Source organism: Miscanthus floridulus, chromosome 12 (genome assembly GCF_019320115.1).
Source record: "Miscanthus floridulus cultivar M001 chromosome 12, ASM1932011v1, whole genome shotgun sequence".
Classification (NCBI taxonomy): domain Eukaryota; kingdom Viridiplantae; phylum Streptophyta; class Magnoliopsida; order Poales; family Poaceae; genus Miscanthus; species Miscanthus floridulus.
In genome coordinates this window covers 2,503,853-2,525,803 of record NC_089591.1, presented here as the reverse complement: position 1 = coordinate 2,525,803, position 21,951 = coordinate 2,503,853, and the positions used below count along the sequence as shown (strand labels likewise).

At 45.2% G+C, this 21,951-nt stretch overlaps 2 protein-coding genes, 1 long non-coding RNA gene and 1 pseudogene across 3 annotated transcripts; 1 reads left to right on the top strand and 3 right to left on the bottom strand.

The window, feature by feature from the left end:
• Nucleotides 1-619: 619 nt before the first annotated feature.
• Nucleotides 620-1,631, bottom strand: LOC136495455 (uncharacterized; annotated as a pseudogene).
• Nucleotides 1,632-1,794: 163 nt separating this feature from the next.
• LOC136498329 (benzyl alcohol O-benzoyltransferase-like) lies at nt 1,795-2,875 on the bottom strand. Its single transcript, XM_066494277.1, has 2 exons — nt 2,429-2,875; nt 1,795-1,986 (listed from the first exon to the last, which is right to left on the bottom strand). Exons 1-2 carry the CDS (start codon nt 2,873-2,875, stop codon nt 1,795-1,797), a joined length of 639 nt encoding a protein of 212 aa, XP_066350374.1.
• Nucleotides 2,876-11,000: 8,125 nt separating this feature from the next.
• On the bottom strand, nt 11,001-11,507 carry LOC136498328 (classical arabinogalactan protein 9-like). The gene has a single exon (XM_066494276.1). The coding sequence runs from the start codon at nt 11,505-11,507 to the stop codon at nt 11,001-11,003; it is 507 nt and encodes a 168-aa protein (XP_066350373.1).
• Nucleotides 11,508-18,356: 6,849 nt separating this feature from the next.
• LOC136498332 (uncharacterized) lies at nt 18,357-20,775 on the top strand. The gene is made up of 4 exons (XR_010769566.1): nt 18,357-18,561; nt 18,671-18,903; nt 19,761-19,906; nt 20,402-20,775. It is a non-coding gene; the product is annotated as an uncharacterized lncRNA (long non-coding RNA).
• Nucleotides 20,776-21,951: the final 1,176 nt, after the last annotated feature.

Sequence of the window (21,951 nt, the reverse complement as noted above, 5' to 3'; positions counted from 1 at the left end):
GTTTTAGAGGATCCGAGAGTAGGTTGGTATATGTAGGTCGGGGACCTGCATATGTCGTGTGGTCTGGAATTCCCAGCTGGGTTAACAATCGGTTCGAATCGTCGTTGCTCCTCGGTTATGGAGACTCAACTCACTGTTCATCATCGTAGTATTAATAACTAGAACTTGAGAATGGTTTGTGAAGGTGTTGATATGAAGATTCATGATCTCATTACGGATCATGTCATCTTTGTATATAATTTTATGAAGTTTTAACTGTTGAAATAAAGAATTTTGTTAAAGAGCTTTTATGCAAAATAACTTTGATTATTGCTAAAACCATACCTTGAATCCCTAAGCCTGCATTCCTGAGTCTTTTCAGTTTTATTTCGGTTAAGTCTTGTTGAGTACTTTTGTACTCAGGGTTCGTTGACCCTTGTTGCAGGTGAGCCTCATGAGCAGATCTGTTTTGGATCGTGCTGCATGACTATTGTTTGATCTGACGATGAAAAGTAAATGTGTGGCCCTTGGACAGGGCAGTTTCATTGTGTGTTTTGTATTATATTATAATGTCACTCCACTATTTCGTTTTGTAATAATCATCGAACTTAGTTGTGAGGTTTGAAGCTACTATTTTGTAAATTATGTTATTGTAAGACTTCCGCTGTTTTTACTCTGGTGTAGATATTTGAATAAATGTTGTAATACTGCAATGACTCTGTAACGTGATCCTGCTCGGAAATCGTGGATGATTCAGGGTTCCCCGAGGACACCCGACAGTCTTCTTAAGTTACCGGAAACATATGCACAGATGTCAAAGGTCGTCGGACAGTGACAGGTGCATGTGGGCCCTATAATTTAGGAGGTTCTGCCACAAGGCGTTCGAGGAGCTGAAGGGCGTGGTCGGGGCGCTCCAGGACGACGACGGAGGCTGCGAAGGTTGCATGTCCCGCGTCGAGGCGGCCAAGGCCGTGCGGAGGAAGGCTAAGGACGACGCCGGCGCCAGGGAGATGCTCGCGATGCTCGGCGCCATCCCGCCGCTCGTCGTGATGCTAGCATGGTCTCCTAGAACGGCAGGCTCTTGGAGGTGGAGGAGGCAGTGAGCGCCTTGAGGTTCTCGGTCGATGCCGGACGATGCGCTGCATGTTGCTCTGCAGGCTCTACTGAACTAGCTGCCGCACGACGCGCTTCTCGGCGCTCATGCTGGCATCGTCGAACTCCCCGTCCACTGACTCCTCCCCGCAGCACCTACGCTCCTGCGGCGCCGACACCGTCGCCACGAGGCCTGAGACGTCGTCCACGACCTACTTGCCCTTGTCGGCGCGGAGGATCTCTAGGATCCTGGACGCGCACTTCTGCGCGAGTGCCGTGCCCACGAGCGTGAGCTCCAGGAGCGTGGACGAGGCGGAGGCCTCGGCCATGGCTGCACGGTCACCGTAGCTCCGGTGCGCCAGGACCATGAGCACGTAGGCCACCTTCTCCTGGTACCCGGGCTCGTCGGCCAGTTGAGCACGTCGACAAGGGACGACACCGCGTTGGGGGTGCAGCTCACCGCGCGGCGGCTCTTGGGGCAGGCCGCCACGAAGTTGCAGAGCACGGCGAGCGCGCGGTCCGCCCTGAATCCTAGAACGACAGGCTCCGGGGTCCACAGGTGTCGCGCGGGGGCCTACGCAGCAACGACACGTCTCTGGCATCCACTTTTAAAGCTGCAGCAGGCCCGCGTGGGGACCAGGGGGGTACGTGTGTGCATAGGCCGATGCATCACTCGCCACGTGCCGCGTCGCGGCACGCCTCGCGTGTGAGCCCCACGACAGCTCACTGCCCCCGAGGCCAACTTGCCGGGTCTCCAGGCAGGCCCTCGCACGCGACGCCCATCCACGCCGGGGCTCGTATGACGCGCGGTCCATGGACGGCACGGGACCCGTGGGTCATTGGGCACGGGGTGGGCAGCCCGGTGGTGTGGCTGGTTGGTGTGGCGTGCGGGCCTGCTGCGGATGGATCCCCAGTCTACACGGCTCGTTCGCGTTGCATGACACGCGGGTCCGCGGCATCTCTGGGCCCGCAGATCGGTGGGTGAGATGAATGAATGGCGGTGCGGCTGCGAGTTGGCGCGCTCTGCTGGAGAACAACAGGAGATGGAGGCCACGTCTAGACGCCTCGTTCGCGTTGCAAGACACGCGGGCCCGCGGCGTGCTGGCCCCGAAAGTTGGTGGGCGGTGCTGTCGCGACGCCTGCGGCTGGAGTGGGACACGTCACTCTGTCCACAAGCACGGCCTCTAGGAAGTTGGTGAGAGGCAGCTGCTTGCTCCGGCCGTGCCAAGCCCGAGGCATCTGCTTGCTCTGACGCCGTGGACCTGCGCGCCATGGTGCGCGTCTCGCCGTTCGTGCCGTGCCGCGTCCGAAGTCGACGCTCTTGAACCCGGCGTGGCTGACGTCCGACACGATGTACGTCCTGGACAGCGCGAACAGCGGCCGCCCCGTGAGCACCATCGAGGTGCGGGTACGACGGCCGCGGCGGCTGACGCGCCATGAACATCTCCCTGCCCCAGGACGGCGTCACCGACGGCAGCGCCTCGGTGGCCCTGCGCGTGAACTCGCAGATGGCCTTCTCAAACTGCATGGCGCCCGGCGCATCCACCACGCAGTGGCAGATCCGCTGCAACGGGTGGTCGACGACGGGCTCGACGCCGGCGATGTTGGTGCTCTCGAGTATGAACTGCTCGAAGCACGGGAACGCCGGGCACTTGACGTCCCCGAAGTCATCGGCGGTGAGGTCAGCGTCGGCCTCGGCGAACATGACGCCCTTCGCGGCGCAGTCGACGACGAGCTTCCTCCCTGCCTCCTCGTGGACCTGATGGCGTGCGTGGACCAGTCGACGACGTGCGCCGAGAGCCATGCATGCACCTGCATGCGTGTGTGCGGGACCCCGAGGTGCCACGTCAGTTAAAAAATTAAAACAAATGGGGTATGTGTTAGGAATGCGCCACTAACCAAGATTATGGACCCAAAAACCCACTTTCAGAGTTGATGGACCTAAGTGAAACTAGAGCGCAAGTTGATGGATCACCCATGTATTTAACTCTATATGTAATATACTAGTGTTCTGGAGATTTGATGATAATTTGATATCTTTTGATGATGAGTTGATGGTCTTGTTATTCTATTTGTTATTGGTGTATTGTTGATTTTGTGAGAAGTTTATGCTGGGATGGGGAATCTTTGCTCCTCAAAGGGAATTCCCCCTAAACAAACAAGTTTGCCTCTACTTCTGGATCGATCCTCTTATATGCATTGTTACCTTCCAAACAAACTGATGAAATACATTCGATCGAGCCAATGAGCAGAACAGACCATTGTGGCTCTAGGTTATATATTAGATACCACATGCTGGATAGCCAGTGCAAGCAAGTTTACGTTAGATCGGATGCTGAGGCTCTACCGGTGATCACGTGACTGTATACCAGAGACGTGCGGATTCCGCCCATGCTCTGGTAAGGCTAAAATAATGATGATATGATTTCCATGCAATGTGTACCTGTCTGTCTATAGATAAACACTGCAAAACTGAAGAAGCATGACGACGACATTTAGGACTGAATCAAATTATTATCCTCATTCCAAAATACACAGCATATTCGGGATACAAAAATTTGAGAATGTACCATATAATTAAGCATTATCAGAAATAGGAGAGGCCCTAGGTTTAAGCGGTCAATAGGTGGTCGCCTCAGCTGCATCGTGCGCTCGGAGCGAAGGCGCTGATGGGGAACGACTGGGTAGACTTCTCTAGCTGAATGTTGAGCTGGTTACACCTGGTTCAACCCGAGCCACGCGAACTCCACCTGAATCCTCACGCCAGACACACGGCTAATGGACCCAGATGTGACGATCCCACAACTTGAATTGCTTTCCAGCAGCGCTGACAAAGAAGTTGCATTCACCAGGGAGCGTCACCTGAAAAGCGCCACCAGGGTGGAGCACGTAAGACTTCACACCGAGAGGTAGAAGACCCCGTGGCAAGTTGTTCTGCTCCAGGACATCATAGGCTGTTTTGGCTGCATCGTCCCCGGTCAAGTTAGCCGTGGTGGTTACTCTGGTGGAGACGGCTTGGAGGACGGAAACAGCCATGAGGACAATGGCGAAGAGGATATGCTGGCGGTGGGACATGACTGCAACGTTTTTTTAATCTTTATTAATATCCTGAACAGCCTTGTCAATACGGTGTATTACTCTACTACGCTAGCTGTAAAAATGACTGGGGAAAAGCCATTGCCCCTCCCTCCAATTTATATAGTCCCTCCTCCGATCCCAATACCATTTGAATCAGGTTTTAATTAATTTTATTTATTTTAGTCTAACGGACAGTCAATAAAAAAGGATCGTCAAATTAACTAAAATGGAATTACTTCAAATATTCCTTTTTCTGTTAGTATTTAAATGTTAGTTAAGTTTCTATTGAAACAATCATAGAATTAACGGGGAGAAATGAATCCAGACAGTTTGACTACCTTTTCTATACTAATAATCGACCCAGACCAATCCAATGAAATAAAAATTAATTAGCAATAATTTTTTAATTCAGTGTTCCATTGTTAAAACTTCGATTTAAAATTGATAGAGAGAAATATATGAATGCTACGGTAGAGGTCATGCGTCACAGATGCGTGAACATTAATGTTCCTGGAACTTTAGTGTTTATCCAAACTACACTAAAACATCCCCCCCCCCCCCCCCCAAACACCCCCCCCCCAACAACCCCCCCACCCCCCCCCCCCCCCCCCCCCCCCCCCCTACCCCACCCAAAAAAAAAACTACACTAAAACATACGAATTCCGTGCTCTTCTGGATGTTTTGTTTCAGCATATGAAACTTTTTACATGGTCAAATTTTGAGAAACAAATATTTCTTTTAGGTGTTAGCATAGTTTTGCTCCGGTGATCGTCTTTAAATTTTTTGGACAGACCTTAAAGCTGCTAGTAATTAATTAAAATTATTTTCTTCATGGGTTGGAGTGGCTGACCCTGTCCATGCCCAAACAAAATAATAAAGGCTCGGGTGTGTAGAGGTTGGGCTTTGTTTGGGCACGGACAGGGTTAGCCACTCCAACCCAGGATTAGGGTTGACTCTGTCCGTGCCCAAACAAAGCCCAACCTCTACACACCCGAGCCTTTATTATTTTGTTTGGGCATGGACAGGGTCAGCCCTAATCCTGACCCATGACAAAATTAATTTTAATTAATTACTAGCAGCTTTAAGATTCATGAAAAATTCTTTCAAGAGGACCATCAAAGCAGAACTCTTTTCCAAAATGAAATTCTGAGTGATAAGATTGATTCTTCAATTTAGTCTCTATTTTCTTATTTATGGATCATCACAAACATTGCTCGCTAAATCTTTGTCATCCATGACAATCCCCTATCACACTAATAAAAACACATAAATAGCATCGAAGGTTTTTAACGCACTAAACACTACTACTGTAAACATTATCCGACACAGGTGTTTTGAGTTTTCGGACGCGGGCAAGGCGGCTGCCTTCAGCAAATGGTCACTATTAACCAGCCATTTCTTGAGGCGGGTGCCTTGGCTGCCTCTGTTGACCCCCTTACAAAGATGGACATCTTAAAATGACCGCCTATAATGGTATTAGTATTAATAGAGGCGAGCAAATGAAGATGTCTCAATCCGTTAATTGATTTAATTCAGACTGTTGTTAGCATCGCGAGGGGGGTCCACTGGGCTCGCTGGGCTTTTTTAATCTAGGAAATTATTTACGCAGGAGTGATTAACGCAGGCAGGGGTTGCGCCCGTCCACGTTGATTTTGATTAACGTAGACCTTTTAGTTTTACCCGCCAGCGAAGTTTCATTCTGTAGTATTGTGAAACTGTTTAACCTCATGAACTTTAGCATGGGTACTGATTCTGGACATTCTCTCATCACATGCGTGTTTGAGAAAAGCTCGACTCGACTCTAATGCCCAACTACACTAATCTAGCTCTAAGATAAAAGTGAAGTGGAATTGGAATTGGATAGCTCCAAGTGTTATGTAAACTTATCTAGGTACGCCTACCCCTATTTATACACCAAAAGTGACTTGTACAGAATTGATTTTTACAGACGCTCTTATTTCTATCAAGGACGGTTTACTTAGCAAGCCGTTTGTAACTATTCTAGGTGTGCTGTAGCTTATAAACCGTCCCTAGAAATATATTTTTAGCGGCAGTTCTATTAACTAAGCCGTCACTAAAATTTATCTATTTTTAAGGACGTGTTGTTTAAGAGAACCACTTTTGAATATATATTTTTTATGGACGGTTGCTTATGTCAACCGTCTCTAAAAACAGGTGATTTCTAGGAAGGGTTGACTTAAATCAACCACTCCTAGAAATCGATTTTGAAGATAGTCGACTTCCTTAAAAATAACTAGAGCACAAATAAATTTATAACTTTTTCAAATAAAGTCAAATGAAGATAAAATTTATATCATAATTATAGAGCTCGAGGAGATCTAAAACATTGTAGTTGATGAAATTTTTATTCGAGATCGTTTAGGGGCCCAAATATATATAATAAGTCCTCATATTTTAAATTTTAGTTTTTTGAATTTTCCAAGTGACCCTAGATGTAGAAATGTCATATATCAAAGTTGTAGTGCTTCACGAGATCTAAAACTTTGTAGTTGAAACTTTTGTCATTAAGATTGTTTGGGAGTCCAAATATTGATTACAAGATTTGTATATATTAGTACAAATAGATATCATCATATAATTAGTCACAAATGCCTTTGTGGTATGATGGTAGGGGGTGGAACATCATATAACTAGTCACAAGTGCCTTTGTGGTGTGGTGGTAGGGGTGGAACGCGTGACCCGCAACGGCTACACTTGTTGAGAACTAGCGCAAATTAAATCCCGTGAGTTCCTTTAGGCTTTCGGTCATACTAAAAAATATTTTTTTCTTATTTTCAATAGACTTCCAAATGATTTTTTAAAAATTCTGAAAATTATTTTTAGAGACGGTTGACTTAAGTCAACAGATCCTAAAAATCGATTTTTAAGGACAGCTATCTTAAGAGAGCCCCTGAAAATCACTTCTTTTTAGAATCGATGGTATGGCAGCAGTTTTTTAAACCGGTCCTAGAGATCGTTTTTGACCGTTAGCAAAAAATCAATTCTCTACTAGTGTGGTAGTCCAAAAGCTGAGGATATCCGGGTGTCCTCTACATGGTCGACCAGCCTTGAGATGCACCACACCATCCCATTCTACATAGTTATTGCACGAAGAAGTAGGGTGCCCAGCCTATGTAGCCTGGCCGTCACTACCCTCCGATCAAGTACAATTGCCACATGACGCTTTAGATTACTCAACCACAAAGGTTTTCAAAAACTTAGTCACATTCGGTCTGAAAAAGGTGGGCCCTCCAACCCATCTTTTTTTAGAAAACTAGGAGAGCTACGCTTCGTTGTATTAGATAAGAAAATGATCCTTATATAGGCCACTTATCTCATATGGGGACTAAACATGAGAGATGGTTTTAGCAGCAAAACAAAAGAACGCTTGAGAGAATACAAAGAAAACTAGAATCTACCACCAAGCTCCAAATCTTGTAGATTATTTGCTCTGGCTAGGCAGTAGCACAGAATGTGTACAGGCGCAGGTGTTTAAACTTTGAAGCATTTGTACGAGTCAAAGCAAAAAAAAAAACAAAGAATTGCATTGTTTCGGCAGGGTCGTCCGGTTTAATTGTCTCGAATCTGTTCTAATATGAAAATAGGAATTATACTCAGGCTTTATCGCAAATAATATATAGAAGTATTCCCTCCCTCCAAAACAAACTGCTAGTTGAACCAGGCGCCAAAACCAATATACTTGGCAAATTACGAAAATGCCCTCATCCCCGATCCCTCATTGTCAAACGCTCTCCCCATTTTCTTTCACAACTTCTGTGCGTTCCGGCCTGGTTCATCGGCCTCTACGCGCCGCCACCCCACTCCACGTAGCCGCCGCCCCTCTCCGCATCCCCGGGACGACGCCCGCCGTGGTGGCCTTGGGGGAGGCCAACGACACTGCGGAGGGCCGCAGCCATGACCAGGGCGGGGTTGGGGAGACGCGCGCGCTCGGAGCAGACCGTGGAGGATTGACGGCGTGCCGGCGCAAGCACGGGAGGAGGATCTCTATTGGAGCCACCACCTTGCCGGCGTTTTTCCCTTGACGAAATGTTTTTCTCTATATAATTGCGGAGGTGAATAATTTCTTTAGATTACAAAATAGATCTAATGGTTAAGGATTGTTCGAGGCTAGATATTTCTGATTAATGCGAAAATTTGTAGCATTTATTTTTTTATCGTATTTGGTGAGGATTAACGTGGAGACTTTATTCAGGCCTCTAATTTAAGAATAGTAACAGTAAGAAGGCCGGCCATTTCACTGTCGTGAGACCCTTATTCACTTGCAGGCTTCTTTTCGGTGATTCGGATATATACTAATGGTGCGTTAACGATTGGGCAAATCTTTGTAGCGAGCCCGATCGAAACCGCTAGCTCACACTGCATGCATGTTGGACACTGGATAGGCATCCTCTCCGCCCGCCGAGTTAATTAGCGTGTTGTCTGTGAAGCGCTTAATTAGGTACTTACATTATTTGAGATGTCCTCTTGTTGCAGTTTTAGATCTACGTACCTTCCAATGGTTATGCATAATATGTGTGAGCAAGTGTAAATGTTGTATTTTGAAACAATTCAGAGTTTCAGTTTCCTCAGAGATCGAGTTTTCCTTTCTTCAAGTCCTGTCCTTCACGACTATCGTTTTTCAGTGATTACAATTTTTCTTTCATTCAAGCCCTATCCTTCACGACGACCATTGAGGTCTTGTTCGGATGAATGTGTATTCACTTCAATACACATATGTTAGAATGGAATGGAACTTAGTTTAATTCCACTCCAATCCACATCAACACATATAGATTGGGATGAATACATGCGCATCAAACAAGACCTGAGTGTATAAATTAGCCGGTCCAGCTATCATTGGTTTATATAGGATCAAAAGTTCTGTTCTGTCAGTAATCTGACAAGAGTATGACCATTGGATGTGACTCACAAGCTCAGATGACGTGGAAAGGAAAATCATGCATATAATTTATAAAAAAAAATTGCATGATATAAACACAAGACTTGCCAATGTTGTTTAGCATGCATATACTTCAAAGCACACCAAGCCCATCTACCATTTTTCGGAACGGGCCACACCAAGCTGATGAACAAGGTGACAGCATAGATTCCAGAAGTCGGCCCAGATGGTAATGGTTAGCCTGGCAAGACCACCTGGGTGTTTTTTTTTTCCTTTTCCCTTTTTCACTCTGTTACTTGTGATTAATTAACTCACGGTAGTTTCTCTTTTCGTCTTTTCCTTTCCAGCTGGCAAAGCACATCCATGTATTTCTGGGGGTTTTGCTTACCGATTAATATCGAACACTATTTGATAAGGGGTCGAAGCTTGGAGGACGGAAACCAAATATCCTATCCCGTAGACAAGGGCTTCCTACTCTTGTTTTTCTCTTCACATGTCAGCTCTGGATAGGCTGTGAATCTACCGCTGCTGATCTAGTAGTACTCTTCTGCAACATCCGATTTCAAATCTGACACACATGGTTCGGCTGCTGCAATGTGCTCGGTTCGACTCTTCACTCCCACGGTTCGATTCTCTCGTACACCGGAGCTGCTAAGTCAAGGGTGAAATGACAAGTTTGCCGCCAGAGCGAAAAAAAAAATCAGTGCAGAGTTTACCTTCTTTTATCCTTTAGCCATCACAGGTTGATCTACGTAACAACATATCAACCACAAAACAGAATCTGATATCTTCTAGATTACTAAAGATTAGCCTTTCAAAAAAAGGAAAGTAAATTTCTTTCTTACTCTCACTGTATACTACGACTATACAAGAACTTGAGGAAAACAAGAATGTTCAGCTATGATTATGAGTCACAACCATCCTCTTTGGTGCTAATAAGAAGCCAGATTCCGATACAGAAAATCAGGCCGAAGATTTTGATCCTTGGCAATGCTTGCTTCGAGCCGCGACCTGGGCCACCCAGCCCCCTCGGCCGTCGCCCAGGCCAGCCACGTAGGGGGCCGCGCCGAGCGCCTCATCTGCACCCGCGGCCGCACAAGGAGGCGCACAGCGGCTGTGCCCAGCACCTCACCCGCCATCTCTGTGCGGTTCTCTGCTCGATCTGAATCGGCTTCAGTGCGTTGGGGACAAGAGAAGAGGTAAGGGTAGTTTTGTCTTTTGACATACGTATGTAGGGTTGCCTCACGGTGAAAGCTAACAGAATGGATGGAAGAACCATATAAGTAACCGAACATAATTTTTGGGCCAAATAGGTAAGTTCAAAAATAAAAAGAGATCAAGAAGGTAAGCCTGAACTTTTTCAGGGCCTGGAGTCATAGAGTTGTAAAGTCGGATTCTATCTATTATTATTTTATCTACAAATATATGCGGCGTTCACTTGACTGTCTTCCTTTTTGTTTATTTAAAAAGAATAAAAGAATGTTAGTTCACTTTTTTTTTAGAGGAATCTCTACAAATATAGGGTAAAAAAGTACCTTTAGCCCAATTTGGCCTAAGGATTTTTGAGGGAAAATGGGAATGCAGCCCATACAAGAGCATAGTCAATTGGACCCAAAACTAGGCCTCTATTCTGGTTTGGGTTTTTTTTTTTGGAAAGGCCGGTCTGAGTCGTTTTCATGGGGCTTTTACCTGTGTGCCATTATAAAATATGGTCCAGACCTACATGCCACTAAAAGTTAGAACACACCTCGGTGCCACTGACCTTAACTCTTTTGCCCCACACGCCATTCCGTCCACCTTCCGTCTGGTTTCCACCGTTTGGCAGCCCTGACATGTGGGCCTAGCCGATCACAATGTCTAACATACCCTTCTCTCACGACCTTATCCTCTCACTTCTTTCTCTCTGTCCGGTGGGGCCAAGCTGTAAATGACCTGGGCACCTTCTTCCTCCTCAAGAACATGGCCGGGGAAAGCTCGTCCGTGCACTATCCGGGGGGCGGAGCTTGCCCGCGCGCTGTCGCGGTGGCCGGGGCTGAGCTCGCCCGCGCGCGCCCGTGGTGGCCGGGGCGAAGCTCGCCCGCGCGGGGGTGGGGCGGGCCACTCGCGGCGGCGCCCACGTTGCTGGCGTTGAGGACGGCACGCACGTCCCCAGCGTGGGGCAGGGCACACGTAGTGGTGGTCGCGACGCCGGCACCGAGGACGGCCCGTGCGGACGCGGGGCAGGGTAGGGCGTTCGTGGCGGCCACGCGTTCGAGCGGCAGGCGCGGCGACACTTGTTGAGGCAGCTGGTGGCGACGGCGCTGTCGTTGTCACTCCTGGGAGCAGCGGCGACAGAGCACTGGGTTGGCGACGGGGGCGGGAGCGCTGGGGTAGAGTCGGGCGGCGCCACGGCGGGTGCCGAACGCTGGGATGGCGAAGGCGACGTGGTGGATAAGCTGCACCGCTCGATGGCGTGCATCTCCGTGCTTCCCTACATGGAGGCGGAGAATCCGATGAACGCGGCGTCCTTGACGTGCTCCCCGAGATCGAGCGGCGCGGACAGCACGGGCCTGGGCGGGCGCTTGGGCACATAGGACGCGAACACCTCCAAGACGCCGCCTTTCCCGTCGCCGAAACCGGAGGGACGGAAGTCGATCCAGGCGTTGACGGTCGTCTCGCTGGTGAGGTCAACGCCGCCGGTGGCGTCGTCCCTGAGGTTGGCAGACATGGTGGAGACCATGGAGCCGAGATCCGGGCCAACGTGGTTCCTGTTGGGGTCGCCAAACTGGACGTCCATGAGCATGTCGAACTCTACCGCGACGGCATCGTTGGCTCGGGATGGGGTGGCGCATCTCTACGCGGCTTGTCGTCCTCGTTGGCTTCTGCGACAACAGCTGCAACCCCTCCTAGCACGCATGCACGCAACGCCGCGCGAGCGCCCAGAGCGAGCAGCAGAGGGAACTCTGCCTTAGGCCCTATACCTTTGTCTTATGAGCCGTACTATTTCAGCGAATATATAGTGTTTTTCTCTCACAATAAATTAGTGAACAGTACTTTCGCCATGATTTTTCAGCAACTTGCACAACAGATGCATCACGAGATTACAGGGATACGTACCGAGATCTAGCTTGATGACCCCACCGTGAAGTCATGCTTACACCTTAAACTGTCATTTTCCTTTAGAAAAATAAATTCAGAAATACTTTAGAAATACACTTATACTGGCAATGAACTTGCACCGTTCCTCTCCGGATCCACGGCCAAGATTAAAAGATCGCATACACTTATGGTAGCAAACATGAGGGTAGTTTAGATATTTTTCAGCATAGTTTGACACCGTTATAGAGCTAAAAGTGGACATAATAGTGTGAGGACAAAAGGGTTCCGACGAATGACATCTAGGTGAATTTTTTTAGTAACTTATAGATAAAGATATCTTTTTTAATGGCATACAGCTAAAACCCTCTCATTTGATTCCCTACGTTCGGCCCCCACTTCCATCCATCTGTAGAAACCTTTGCTAAAAAAAATACATCTGGAGAAACCAGAAACCCGCAGAAGCTTCCGGGCAGCGTTCTGGCATGTCCCCTGCCGTCCCACCGTCACGCCGAACACCAAGAGACAGAGGTACCCTGCCGACAGAGGTAACCGGAACCAGAAGTTGTGTGTTAATTTCGGACCAACAATAATAATAATATTAATTTTTAGGTGACGTTTGGATGACACTGGGATATCACACCCTTCCAAATGATAATATTATATCTTAGGCATCCATTTTTTAGTCTCATTTAATCCTAACTGTTTATCCATTTATCTTTCCCTATCCCACTCTTTATATCCTGTGTCCAAACGCCACCTTATGGCAGCACTAGTGCCTGGACGTCCGAACGCCTGCGTCTGTCCGGACGCTCGCTGCTGTTCCACCCCATCCACTCGGATTCGCGCGCCGCCTGCACTAGCTCTGTTACCCGGCGCTTGCATCCGAATTGCCCTCTTTAGATCCGTTGTCCACGCTATCGGATGATTTGCCCCCTCCTCTTCCACAATGGCGCGACGCCCGTCTCTTTCAGGCCACCCAGAAGACACCTCGCCTCTTCCACAACAGCATCACACGACCTGTGCCTCCTCCCCCACACCGCCGACGGTGGCCTGCGCGCTCCTCCACTCGTCGGTGGCCGCGGCTTGGCCCTGCCCGCCCTCTTGGACACCAACGCCGGTGGTCTGCACTTGCAACATGAAACACTCAAATGCAACATACATTTGAAACAGATGAAACATTTGGGATATACGCTTGCAACATGTTTGCGAAACATATGCAACATCCAAATAAAACAATTGCCCCTTACTACAACCTAAGACTGAAACAGCTGAAACATTTAAAACATACTGTTGCAACATATGTGTGAAAACACATATGCAACATCCAGATAAAAAAGAATTGCTACATACGTCTAGAAAAATATGAAACATCAAACGCTTGCAACATGCTTCTGAAACACTTGCAACATATGCAACATGTGCAACATCCCCTGATCTACTTTTGCAACATCCATAAGAAACAACTGCAATATACCTTTGAAACGACTAAAACATCTGAAACATACATTTGTACCATAGGGGAGGGAAAGCCTGGGCCGATCGATTCCAGCCGTCGGGGGTCGGAGCTAGAGGCGAGCGGCGGCGCACGAGCACCACCACCTCCAACACCACCAGTACCGGGCTTGGTTCGGCGGTGACGATGGGAATGGAGGACGAGGAGCGCCATGGCCGCCGAGATGGGAGGATCCGGAGCTCGGTCGCCGGGGGTGAGAGATGGTGCCGCCGAGGGTGGAGAGGGTGGTGTGCCGGGGTGGAGGAGAGCCACCCACTCCCCTGCAACACCACCGCGTCACCTCTATGGATCTTCCACTCGCCACTTACTCCATGGATCTCGCCAGGGTGGGTGAGAGGGCCACCAGATATGCCAGCGTTGGGCACTCCCGGTGGGGGAGGACGTCGCGTTGGTGCACTACGGTAGGGGAAGAGGAGCGCGGAAGGGGTAAGAGTGGAAGCCGAGCGGCGCTACGCATACAGGAGTTGATTTTGTTAGGTGAGGCGTATTTTTAGGTGAGCGGCGCATGTGGAACAATGCATCCGGTCTTCTGGAAATGTTAATGTTAATGGTAGTATTACCGTCATATTTATATGTGGTGATCAGGTGACGACAAACCAGGTATATAAATCTGGTTGATCGACGCGCGCGACAGCGAGGTCCTCCACGTCGTCGGGCTCCTCCGTCGTAGCCTCGAGCTGCGGAGTGCCATTGCTTTGGCCTTTGGCTCACTGCGTAGTCTGTACAAGCTCAGCCCTTGCCATTTTCGAGAGTATACTGTAGACAGGAGCACCGCGTAGCCTGTCACTCTGTCCCGCCATTTTGTAAAGTAGACACAGGGCAAAGAAAAATTACAAAAGCAAACCAATGCCGGTGCTACAGTGCTAAGAATTACCATATAATTTTTTCCAAGTAATTATATACATACAGCGGGCGTTACTTTGTTTCAGTCTTTCAGAATAACGCCGAGTTCTGAATATGTTTGCTAAATTATTTGCTCCATATTTTTTGGGGCACATTTTTTTTCGCAAACGCAACTATAATGGTATATATCTTTTTTTCGCAAACACACCTATAATGGGATATCTTTATGCCAATTCTTTTTTAATAAAAATTGTAATAAGAAACTAAAAAACAAAAAAGATAAATAAAACACACAAAAAAGACGTCTCACACAACTTTAGGAACTTTTGGATTTGGGGGAAAATGAACTAGAAATGGTCTCTGTCTCTTTCTACCTTCATCATGCATGCAGCACACCAAGATATGTTTCACCTTACCCTCTGCCACTTTCCATAAGCTCGGATGAGTTAAAAACAAATGAGTGGTGTAGTAGATTCAATAAGACCACTTTATTTGTATTCAGAATAATTGAGCTAATAGTTTTCCATTAATTGGTTTTAACCATTGGATGAGACTCATAAGCTCAGAGGACGTGGAAAGGAAATTTGGATATGTAGAAAAGAATTGCACGATAAACACAAGATTTTTTTTTTTGAGATAGGGTTGGATTTTATTGATATAGAACGCTTACAACCAAGCCCTTGACCAGGTACCCCTGAAAGAAAATAAAATTACACATAAGTTCATTATTACACAGTGTTCGTCACCATCGCCGACCATCGCTGCTGCAGCCTGGTCCTCCTCCATCTCCCGCAATGAAGAAGATCCATAATGAAGCTTCCAGCCGATTCTCGATTCGACATTGAGAACGCCCCGAGCAAACCCTACTTTCACCGGAAACAGACGCCAGTCGCATCACCGGCAAGCTCCGGCCAACAAGCACCAATCCCACAAAGGGGATCCAAGAACACCAGCCGACATACACACTACGTCAGATTCTTACTGTAGGAACGGAGATATTTTTACTGTAGGGGCGGCTGGGGTTGGGGGCGCCCCTACAGTGGACGTCCTCGAGCCCCAGCAGCCCAGCCGCCCCTACAGATGGCACTGTAGGGGCGGCTAGTAACCTGAGCCGCCCCTATAGTTGGGGTTGATCTGTAGGGGCGGCTCAATCACCAGCCGCCCCTACAGTGTCTATTTTCCTTTTTTAAAATTTCAAAATTTGAAAGGTTCAAATTTAGTCAAATAACAAGATGACCAAATAAAAGTTGTAGATATTGATGAGTTGAACAACTTTTGTATTCATCACTTTTACATCTGAAATCATTTAGGGTTTTAAAATTTGGTTTGAACTTGTCAAATTTCAAAATTTAAAATGTGTAAAACATTGTCACATCCAAGTTTGGTCAAACTTAAATGCTGAAGCATGATTTTAGAAATTTTTAGAAAAAAAACCATCATATTTGGAGTTAGTATGAGGGAGAACAACTAGTTACAAAGTTTACCCATAGATTAAAAAGAGAAATCACACTGTTTTAGATTATCCTTACATGATCATAGTGAATAGTATGATTTCTTTTTTTTAATCTGTGGATCAACTTTGTAACTAGTTTTTCTTCCTCATACTAACTCAAAATCTAATGATTTTTTTCCCTAAAATTTTCTAAAATCATTCTCTATCAATTTATTTTGTTGGTTTTGTCAATATATACATATGAAAAGTTTGAGCAATTTAAATTTTGAATTTCAAAAAATGCAACTTCAGACAAGATTTTGGTACCGCAAATGATTTCAGCTAAAAAAGTGATAAATACCAAAGTTGAATAACTCATCAAGATCTATAATTTTTGTATTGGTCATTTCTTCATATGACAAAGTGGTAATGATATTGTTCACAAATGTGACACATCTCTCATATGGTTTATAAACTATACGAGTCATGTGTAAGATTAATGAACAATGTGTGCTAAGAATTTGTCAAATAAAGAAATGATCAAAATAAAAGTTGTAGATATTCATGAGTTGAACAACTTTGGTATTCATCACTTTTTATGTTGAAATCAATTTGGGTCTTAAATTTTGGTTTGAACTTGTCCTTTTTCAAAATTTCAAATTTAAAAGGTTCAAATTTTGTCAAATGACAAGATGACTAAAATAAAAGTTGTAGATATTAATGAGTTGAACAACTTTGGTATTCATCACATTTTATGTTGAAATCATTTTGGGTCTCAAATTTTGGTTCGAACTTGTCATTTTTTAAAATTTCAAATTTCAAAGGTTCAAATTTTGTCAAATGACAAGATGACCAAAATAAAAGTTGTAGATCTTGATGACTTGAACAACTTTTGTATTCATCACTTTTACATCTGAAATCATTTAGGGTTTTAAAATTTGGTTGAAACTTGTCAAATTTTAAATTTCAAATTTTAAAATGTTTAAAACATTGTCACATCCAAGTTTGATCAAACTTAAATGCTGAATCATGATTTTAGAAATTTTTAGAAAAAAAACCATTACATTTGGTGTTAGTATGAGGGAGAACAACTAGTTACAAAATTTACCCACAGATTAAAAAAAATCACACTGTTCTAGATGATCCTTACATAATCATAGTGAACAGTGTGATTTCTTTTTTTAATCTGTGGGTCAACTTTGTAACTAGTTTTTCTTCCTCATACTAACTCCAAATCTGATGATTTTTTTTCCTAAAATTTTCTAAAATCATTCTCTATCAATTTATTTTGTTGGTTTTGTCAATATATACATATGAAAAGTTTGAGCAATTTAAATTTTGAATTTCAAAAAAATGCAACTTCAGACAAGATTTTGGTACCCCAAATGATTTCAGCTGAAAAAGTGATAAATACCAAAGTTGAATAACTCATTAAGATCTACAACTTTTGTATTGGTTATTTCTTCATATGACAAAGTGATAATGACATTATTCACAAATGTGACACATCTCTCATATGGTTTTATAAACTATATGAGACATGTGTAAGATTAATGAACAATGTGTGCTAAGAATTTGTCAAATGAAGAAATAATCAAAATAAAAGTTGTAGATATTCATGAGTTGAACAACTTTGGTATTCATCACTTTCTATGTTGAAATCAATTTGGGTCTTAAATTTTGGTTCGAACTTGTCGTTTTTCAAAATTTTAAATTTGAAAGGTTCAAATTTTGTTAAATGACAAGATTACTAAAATAAAAGTTGTAGATATTAATGATTTGAATAACTTTGGTATTCATCACTTTTTATGTTGAAATCATTTTGGGTCTCAAATTTTGGTTCGAACTTGTCATTTTTTAAAATTTCAAATTTGAATGGTTCAAATTTTGTCAAATGACAAGATGACCAAAATAAAAGTTGTTGATCTTCATGACCTCTACAACTTTGATGTTTATCAAATTTTCATTTGAGATCATTTGGTGTCTCAAAATTATTTTAGTAGTTTTGATTTTATTTTTAAAAAAATTTAAAAATTTTCCCATTTTTAAAGGTTCAATTTTGCAATTTTAAACTGTTGTAGTTATTTTAGTTATTGTATATGTAAATATATCTATAAAAAATAATTATAAAATTTGAAATCACATGATGCCTTATCTATTTACTCGATAATAGAAAAAAGTTAATAAAACCATTATTATTATACAGTCAAGGGTGAAGCAATTTCGAATTGGGCCCATCAGAGATTCGGCTCAGCCCATGTCGGAGCACACTCGCTTTTCACCGTTGGATTGACTTCGAACGGCTAAGATATGCCAAATGCCGAATAAACCTGCGCTGGATCTCTTCTTCAGTCGAAACCCTAGGGTCCTCACTCCCTCACGCAGCCCCCTCCTCTGGCGGCGCAGGTAGGTACGGGACGAGCCCCCCGCCCCCCCACCCCCCCAGCTTGCACTCGACTGTTGCTGCCCGACGAGCTCGGAGAGGCACGACACAGGCGCGGGCGCCCCTCGGCCGCGCGGCGGCGTGGACCTCGCGCGCGTTGGCTTGGCCCCATAGTCCTCCCCTCGGCGATTGCCAGCTCGGCCGGCCAGCGCCAGGCCGCACGCAGCAGCAGCCAGCCCCTTCCGGCCTACCGGCTGTGCGAGGTGAGTCGCTCGAGCTATCCCCATCTCCGCTTCTTCTTCCTTCCTCCGCCCGTGCATCACGGCTTCCTGATTTGCTCTCTCCACGCGCCTCGCTGCGCGTGCTTTCTAGGTGCTAAAGGGGTGGGGTTTCGTGGAGCGGCGGTGAGCCTACGCCGGACCTGCGGATGGGATCGGAGGAGAGGCGTCGGACCTGCGGCGGAGCTGTGCCGGCACATCCACGACGATGGTGGCAAGGCCGCTCGCTGTAGACCAACACATCCGGGGCATCTCCAACATCAGCCGCTCTAGAAGCCGTTTCCGTAAGGGGCTCACTTCTGCACAAACGGCATCGCTTAAATTTTGGTACGTATCAGACTCGATCTCCTCCTTATTTTGCAAATAGAGTCACTACAAGTAGATATACAGAGTTCGATGGGAAGACAGAAGGGGAAAATTCCTAGTGGTTAACACACAATTTCAGAGTGTTTTATTCATTTATGTCAGAATGTGTTTGAATATATGAGACTACTAAGCACTAAGAGCAAAAACATGATGGCGATGTGCTTTCTGTGATGTACTGATGTCCTGTCAGATTGTGTCGAAATGCTGCCTTGAGCTGTTTGTATGCTCTGACGTTGATTTATATCGGCACTACATGTGAATGTGATGCATCAGCACTATTTGGTGGTTGCTTTGTCCAGCTTGGGTTCTGTTTGGTTGTGATTTTGGAATCTAGTAGAGCCATTTTTTACACTAGATGTTGCCTTGGTAGATGTATAAATCCATGAATCTCTAATGCTCTAGTAGTGTTTTTTCGGATGTTCATGAAGAATGAAATAGAGCAGTGTATTCTTCTATCTAAAAATGAACTAATCTCTGACTCTAGCATTATTCCAGGCACACATATAAAACTAAATGATGTTTGTTCTCCACCGTGCGTGTCCATACGCTGATTTTAGACTAATATAGCATAGGCCAGTGTAGAGTCTTGGTCTTTTATCCATATAGCTAAATGCAATGCAATATTTCATCTACAATTTTAAGTTTATAGTAATATAAGTAATAACTAGTATACAGACAATTGTTTTCTTTCACTTAGGAAGTCATTTAAAAAATAACTACTATCTAAATGATTATCATTGTTCCTGGGTTTATTTACAATGTTGTAGTACAAATATAAGTTATTATTCACTCACTTGCCGTTGTTCTTTATAATACAGATAAGTAAACAAGTTAAGGCTTACAAGATCCAAAGACTAAACGAGTTATTGATGAACTTGGGCACTTTCTTCTGTGCCTCTGTCATGTCCAGGCTGTAGATGAAAGTCCAAGGGATTTGTGCTATTTCGCCCTGCTCATCAAAAAGGTGCTTCTATTAGTTATCTGTTCCGTGAACTAGTTGCTTAATTTTTTAATCAATGTTATGTTAGGACGGCCTGCTATGTCATCATCTTTAAAGAATATATCTGCTAAAGTTGTTGTGCTTGTACGCTGATGCAATACACAATACTAGATACCAGTAGAGTTGTTTCACCTAAGGTACTGACCATCTATTACCTGATCAAATCAGATACTACAAAATAAGTTCTTGAGAATTCCGCCTGTTTTTCAGTTTACCTCTTTTTCGACCTGATTTTATACTGGATTGTGTTGATTTCCATCAATACTTGCTAATTTCCATTTCCATGAACACTGTGATTCATTGCTAACCATAAAAGAAGTTTGCAACACCGATATGTTCTTGGGATTTCTAGCTCAATTTATTTTTACATGCTTACAACCTTGCTGACTGTTTTTTTACCTGAGTCATGCCGAATTCATATGCTTAGTAATTGATTCTTTGTTCTATTTTCTCATGTAGGTATGCAAGCAGCAAATGTACGACTTAGGCCAAAAGATAGTGTGGTGGAAGGCCAAAAGCTTCGAGCAATCGTTGCACAAAAGCCCGAAACCTCATGAAAGAGGCCCGCATTTATAGCTTCTATCTTCACGAAGGAAAATATAGGCAGATTGTACCCCATATTAGCTTCTATCTTTAAGGTGAGGGTTTTCATATGTAATGAATCTATCTCTGTTGAAATTGGTTTTCCCTGTAGCTGTCATTGCATGATTGTTCTTAACAATTATTTGTCTCCATGGAGATTTCTTAGCAGTAGCAATATCTGCATGTGTAGTTGTGACTGCATCAAATATACTGAATTTTCAGTATTGGCTAGAGCAAATGTTTGAACTTTATTATTCTAGTTGTATTTACTTGCTGTGATTTTTGTGAAACCAGTGTCAAAATGTTTAGTGTGAATTGGTGTACTTCCTGGAAATGCTTAAATATATGTCAGAGTTGAGAAAAGATTGTTGTTACTTGATTTGAATTATATATATATATATATATGGTCAGATTTGAATTTGAATTATTTATTTTTTTGCTGGAAAATCCACTGTAGGGGCGGTTCTTGATTGAACCGCCCTTACAAATACACACAGCAGGGGCGGCCGGTGATACAGCCGCCCTTACAGAAGTCCACTACAGGGGCGGCTGATATTACCAGCCGCCCCTACAGTGAGCACTGTAGGGGCGGCTGAAAACACCAGCCGCCCCTATAAAGGGCGCTGTAGGGGCGGCTGAAAACACCAGCCGCCCCTACAGAGGCACCCTCTGTAGGAACATCCTGGGAAGGGCGGCTAGCGCAGCCACCCCTACAGAGGCTCTAGAGCCGCCCCTACAGTTAAATTCTGTAGTAGTGACAGGGTCAAGTGGAGCCATGACCTCCAAGGGAAACCTCCTCGGAGGGACAAAATCCCGGTGAAAACGCCATCGGTAAAAGCACCAAGTCTCCTTCGAACAACAGCCATGTTGTAGGTCACGGATTCAGCGTTGCCATTGATGAGAAGGCCACAGACAACCCAAAGAAGCACACAGAAGATTCGAGCACCGACACAGACGAAGGAAACGGAGAAAAATCGTTGATGCCAAACCTCCTGCAGATGATACTGTCGTTGTGGTCCTCCCGCCCACAGACCACCACCGGAACCCGCCCACCATTGACATAGCCGACGCCAGAGAAGCTCGGGAAAGACTCCAACCTTAACCCTAACCCTAACCTACACAAACAAAAGCTAAAAGGGAAGGGTATATACACCGGCCATCGACTCCGCAACTCCTCCCCATCCCCACCGCCGAAGTGGCCACTGGAGATGAGAAGGAATCGACGAAATCGACGCGGGAAGTTGGAGATCGCCGGGGATTCGCCTGCGATCTACTATAGCTTGGGGAAAGAAGCGTGTGGAAGAGTCATTTGCAAGCCCGATAAACACAAGAATTGTCAATGTTGTTTGGCGTGCACATATTTTATAGCCCACCAAGCCCATGAACCGTTTTCCGGACCGGGCCACACTTAAACGCAGAAGCTGGTG

Excerpts from the sequence above, each read along its gene's own strand:
- LOC136498328 (XM_066494276.1), bottom strand. The coding sequence starts at position 11,507 with ATGCACGCCATCGAGCGGTGCAGCTTATCCACCACGTCGCCTTCGCCA.
- LOC136498329 (XM_066494277.1), bottom strand. The coding sequence starts at position 2,875 with ATGGCTCTCGGCGCACGTCGTCGACTGGTCCACGCACGCCATCAGGTC. Across the intron at positions 1,987-2,428 it reads CTGTTCGCGCTGTCCAGGAC|ACTGGGGATCCATCCGCAGC; the intron begins GTACATCGTGTC and ends CGAGCCGTGTAG.